The sequence below is a fragment of the Myotis davidii genome, unplaced genomic scaffold, assembly GCF_000327345.1.
Source record: "Myotis davidii unplaced genomic scaffold, ASM32734v1 scaffold188, whole genome shotgun sequence".
NCBI lineage: Eukaryota > Metazoa > Chordata > Mammalia > Chiroptera > Vespertilionidae > Myotis > Myotis davidii.
In genome coordinates this window covers 339,698-345,501 of record NW_006299270.1, presented here as the reverse complement: position 1 = coordinate 345,501, position 5,804 = coordinate 339,698, and the positions used below count along the sequence as shown (strand labels likewise).

At 39.0% G+C, this 5,804-nt stretch overlaps 1 protein-coding gene across 1 annotated transcript in view; it reads left to right on the top strand.

Annotated features, from left to right (window-relative positions):
- CLEC1A (C-type lectin domain family 1, member A) overlaps nucleotides 1-5,521 on the top strand; it is an 18,818-nt gene extending 13,297 nt beyond the window's left edge. The window contains exons 2-4 of the mRNA XM_015571182.1: nucleotides 1,929-2,080; nucleotides 3,740-3,858; nucleotides 4,380-5,521. Of these exons, the coding sequence (XP_015426668.1) occupies nucleotides 1,929-2,080; nucleotides 3,740-3,858; nucleotides 4,380-4,530 (422 nt within the window). The 3' untranslated portion in view covers nucleotides 4,531-5,521. The remainder of the gene's footprint in view (nucleotides 1-1,928; nucleotides 2,081-3,739; nucleotides 3,859-4,379) is intronic.
- The last annotated feature ends 283 nt before the right edge of the window (nucleotides 5,522-5,804 follow it).

Genomic DNA, 5,804 nt, shown 5'->3' with positions numbered 1-5,804 from the left:
GTAGAAGCATAGAGATGTGATCAAGTGAAATGGGGAAGAATTCTGTGGTTATAAAAGGGAAGGTTAGAAACCATGAATGCCATTTTGGGTAGGTTGTATTTGAAATATAATCTAGATTTCCAAGTGGAGATATGGATAGCTAGTTTGGTATACAAGAGATAAGGTCTAGGCCAGAAATACAAACTGACTTACAAAGAAATCTAAATTACTTACTTGTTTAAAACTTTGTTTTACCTTATGAAATATTTTTAGTATACAGAAAAATACAAACAATAATATAATATCTATTTGTATTGACCACTCAGATTTTGGCACTGGATTGTCTTGAAAATAAAGACATTTTTATAGAATTATTGAGTTTCCATCCTACCATATACCAATAAGGGACTCGGTTACAGGTGCCCAACCCTCAGAGGCCAAGGCCATGTTCCCACATAGATATAGCTGTCAGGGCTTAGTTCCTATATTTACAACCACTACCTCCAGTAGTTCATCTCACCCTTGACCTCCGTACTTAATTCTCTAACTTCGATGCCCATCTCAACTTCTGATACATGGATATTTACCATTCTAATTCATACTTGGCTAAGTATTTAAGTATTTTTTTTTCTAAAATTTTATTTATTTGTGTTTAGAAGGAAAAAGGGTTCATACCCTATTGATATATATTGCATTAAAAAAAAAACCCATTTCCTATTATATAACAGGATTTTGAAGAAGAAAATTATTAAAACTTCAATTGTTTCTTAAGTACAATATATGTTGAGTTCCTGAACATATGAAAAGTTCTGTATGTATTGGACATCCTCTCTGTGTGCTAAATTACACAGGGCAAGGAGCAAGGAAGTTCCAATCATTCATTGTTAGATTCCATATCCATGAAAGAAGGTAGTGTGTGTTTTAATTTCCACTGTATACTCAGGACCAATTAAAATTCTTGGCATAGTTGGTGCTAGGTAAACATTTGTAGTTATCATTGCCTCGGCAAATAATATCTGAGAGAAAGGGAATTCATTCTTTCTTGGGTCATCAAATACTTGAAACTTTGTTTTACCTTATGAAATATTTTTAGTATACAGAAAAATACAAACAATAATATAATATCTATTTGTATTGACCACTCAGATTTTGGCACTGGATTGTCTTGAAAATAAAGACATTTTTATAGAATTATTGAGTTTCCATCCTACCATATACCAATAAGGGACTCGGTTACAGGTGCCCAACCCTCAGAGGCCAAGGCCATGTTCCCACATAGATATAGCTGTCAGGGCTTAGTTCCTATATTTACAACCACTACCTCCAGTAGTTCATCTCACCCTTGACCTCCGTACTTAATTCTCTAACTTCGATGCCCATCTCAACTTCTGATACATGGATATTTACCATTCTAATTCATACTTGGCTAAGTATTTAAGTATTTTTTTTCTAAAATTTTATTTATTTGTGTTTAGAAGGAAAAAGGGTTCATACCCTATTGATATATATTGCATTAAAAAAAACCCCATTTCCTATTATATAACAGGATTTTGAAGAAGAAAATTATTAAAACTTCAATTGTTTCTTAAGTACAATATATGTTGAGTTCCTGAACATATGAAAAGTTCTGTATGTATTGGACATCCTCTCTGTGTGCTAAATTACACAGGGCAAGGAACAAGGAAGTTCCAATCATTCATTGTTAGATTCCATATCCATGAAAGAAGGTAGTGTGTGTTTTAATTTCCACTGTATACTCAGGACCAATTAAAATTCTTGGCATAGTTGGTGCTAGGTAAACATTTGTAGTTATCATTGCCTCGGCAAATAATATCTGAGAGAAAGGGAATTCATTCTTTCTTGGGTCATCAAATACTATATAATTTCAAGAGAGGCAAGAAAACAGATCTATGTAGAAAATAACTTCTTAAAATTGGTTTCTTTCCAAGAACATAGATGTAGCCCTTGCCCAGAAAATTGGAAATGGCATGGGGACAAATGCTACCAGTTCTATAAAAAGAGCAAGAGTTGGCAGGACTGTGACTCTTTCTGTATTGCTGAAAACTCAACCATGCTGAAGATAAACACACAAGAAGTGCTGGTAAGGTCCTGAGTTTTGGTCAATGTTTGAAGTATTCTCAAAAAGATGTCTTTAAGGGAGAATCATCTAAGGAGTCAAGGTCCACAGACTCTCCCACTTATTTCAATCAGGGAGTTATATCAATTTATACATATATATGTGCATGTATTTAAAAGTATATGTATGATCCCTGGCTGGGTGGCTTAGGTGGTGAGAACATCATCCCCTACACCTAAAGGTTTTGTGTTTGATTCCCCATCAGGGCACATTCCTAGGATGCAGGTTTGATCCCTATTTAGGGAGCATATAGGAGGCAACGGATCAATATTCCTCTCTTACATCAACGTTTCTCTCTCTCCTCCTTCCTCTTTCTCTAAAATCAATAAAAAAATCCTTATGTGAGGATTCAGCCTAAACGTTGGGGAAACTGTGGGCAAGCTGCTCCCTGGACACTCTGGGGGAGGCCGTGGGGCTAAATGCAGAAACCCCAGGCAGGCAGGGTCACGGCCTCCGAGCAGGCCTGCTAGACAGGGACTGAGAAGTGAGGTGTGGTGGTCACCAAAGCCAAAACTTGAATAGCCTGGGAGGACTAGTGAAACGGGCAAATGGTGTGATAAAAACGCATGAATGGGGGCACCAGGAAGTGCTTTTCTCTCCTTTTGGTCAGTTGCTTCTGGATGTTTTTCTCAATGTTTATTTCTAAAAGTTATTTCCCCATTCCTGCATTTTTTTTCTTCCATTTCCCAGAATTACTTCACATCTCTTTGTAAATCTGCCTCCTGTATTTTTTTTTTTTTATGTGTCTTACCCTGTGACTTGAAAATAACAGGTCACTTTAAAATCTTGTTTGATGTGCTTCTCTGTTTCAAAATATCAGTAATCTCCCATGCCCGAACAAATGAACTGATCTTAGCATAGATGCTTTCCTCTTAAATGGATTATTATCTATGTGAGGCAAGAGTCATGTCTTGTTCTCATATTAAAAGTGTTGGCTGCCACTACACATCTCTGTAGATATATCCTATCTAATAAAGAGGGGATATGCTAATTGACCCTCACACTGTCGCAAAGATGGCGGCACCCACAGCCATTAAGGAGGGAATATGCTAACTGACTGCCACACCCTCAAAGATGGTGGCGCCCACAGCCAATAGGAGGCAATATGCTAATTGACTGCCACACCCTCAAAGATGGCGGCGCCCACAGCCAATAGGAGGGAATATGCTAATTGCTGCCACACCCTCAAAGATGGCGGCGCCCACAGCCACAAGATGACTGTGCCCAGTCCCCTCAGCCCCGCCGGGGCAGCAGGCACACGACAAGGCCAGAGTCCTTCAGTCCTCTCAGCCGTTCAGCTGCCCAGGGCTGGCCCGACATGCAGGCAAGCCTCGGATGGAGGCTGCCCAGCCACCCAGGGCCGCCCGAGGCTCAGGTAACCAGGGCTGGCTGAGGCCTGCGCTGCCAGCAGTGGCAGAAGCAGAGGTGTGATGGGGTGTCGCCATCCCCTGATTGCCGGGTCACCTCCCACCCCTGAGGGCTCCTGAACTGTGAGGGCAAGCCGGGCTGAGGGGACCACCCCCTCCCATGCATGCATTTTCAGTGCATGCACTGGGCCTCTAGTGTATATATATGTATTATAATATCTCTAAAAGCTGAACGTTTTCTTGTGTGCCTTTGCAGCAGTTTGCCATGCCTCAGAGCTACTCTGAGTTTTTCTACTCTTACTGGATAGGGCTATCCCGCAACGGCAGTGACAAGCCCTGGCTGTGGGTGGATGGAGCATCTTACACTTCTGAACTGTAAGCCTTCAGAATATTTTGTGGGAAAGACATGTAATAGAGAGTGTCAGGTCAACAAATTGGTTCAATGAGCATTAACTGAACATCTCCTTTGTATTGGATACTATGTTTGTAGAAGGATGTCCTGAGGCTGACAGATAAAAGTGTTAATAAAATTGTAGGAAATGGGAAATATACAACTTAATCACTTTTATCTTACAGTTAAATAAACTGAGTCACAGAGAAGGTAATTTTTCAGATGGCTGTAAAAGTACATGTTAAAGTTGGATCATAACATGTACCATAGTTTTAGATAGAAATAGTTTTTGTTGTTTGGGTTGACTTGATGCTTCAAAGAATGACCATGGAAACTGAGGGGCTGAAAAGAAAGTGGTTGTTGACTTTATCTTTCCAGTAAAATCATTCTGGGCATCTATTCTATAATTGTATCAAGCTAGGAATATTTCCTATGTACTTTCTGAGTGCTTAGTATTTCTTTCTATAAATAAAATATCATTAAGTTAACTTTTTTCTTTTTTAAGGTTTAAGATTAAAACAGATTTCACCAGCCCAGGAGGCGGGGACTGTGTGACCATTCTCAGTGGAATGTTTTTCTCAAAGAACTGCGAAGAGTTGAGGCGGTGTGCGTGTGAAACAGAGGCGACCCCAGTCAAGTTAGAGAGACTCCCTTAGCGTCTGTGAATCATTCGTTACATGTAGGCGATTGACTCTCCAGCTATGGCTACAACTGTGTACTCCCTCCCTTCCGAGACACTGAAGATCAGAACAAAAGTCATTCTCTTTATGTGCACTTGTAATAGTTTGGTTCCAAACTATTCTCTTTCATTCGATCCATGTTTATGCAACAACTCAGCAAAAAGCCTGAGACACGCCAAGTCAATGCAAAGGATATCTGAGAAATAGAAAAATGGAAAAAAAATCAGGAAAGGCAATTGCTCTGACCGGCACAAGAAGGATTTTCATATTTCCTGCTCAAGATCACCAATACTTCTGAGCTTGGAAGTTCGTGCACATATGCACCAGTTACAAAGAAGTCCTGATTACATATCACCAACTGGCCCCTGAAATCCATAAGGTTGCTGTAATCCCCCTTCTGGATTTTGAGATAACTTTCTAGAGTTCTTCTCTCTCAGCATTTAATACCATTTTTTTGTTTCTATTTATTCCTTAATACTTGGAGTGAGAAACTTAAACAGAGGAACTAAATGTACGTAAGATCCTTTGCTACCACAGTCAATGAATCCAAGAGAAATTAGCAGTCATTTCGTACACTGAGCTAACAAATGCAAAACTAATTCATTTGGTTTGCTTACGTTCTTATTATTTTTTCCTTCTCAGTTTCTCGATAGAGCCCCCATCTGCTCTGGCCAATTCTCTTTATTAGAATCTTAACTTTTACAAACATATCTTTCCATGTCTATTTAAGATTCCAATGACTGTCTCCTAGAAATTTCTTCTAGGATAGAAATAGTCTCAACTTGGTTCCATATCAGAATTACTATCCCTGATACTCCTTTCTGAGAGATTGACAACCAGAACAAAAGTCAGTCTGTTTATGTGCATCTGGAATAGTTTAGTTTCAGTTCCTATTTTCTTCCATTTGATCCATGTTTATACCTTTCAGGTACTGGAGATTTAATAATAATAAACAATGTGAAGTGTGTGTGTGTGATTTTGAATGAATTTGTGACTTGGGGGGAAAGTCAGTGTGAAAATGCTCTTCAAAATATGATAGAAGTGTTTTGATTGTGCCTTATGAGACATTGTATGGGTTCTACAAGAGTACTGATTCTTTGATTATTTGAGATAAATAAGAAGTCTTTGAGATGCATTCTGTCTTCCAAAGGATGGTTTTAAGGCTTTTGTAAAAAATGAAATCCTTTGAAGCAAATTTGTCATCAACACGTGGCTCAAGATGAGTAAACCGAATTGTAGTGGGGCAAGTT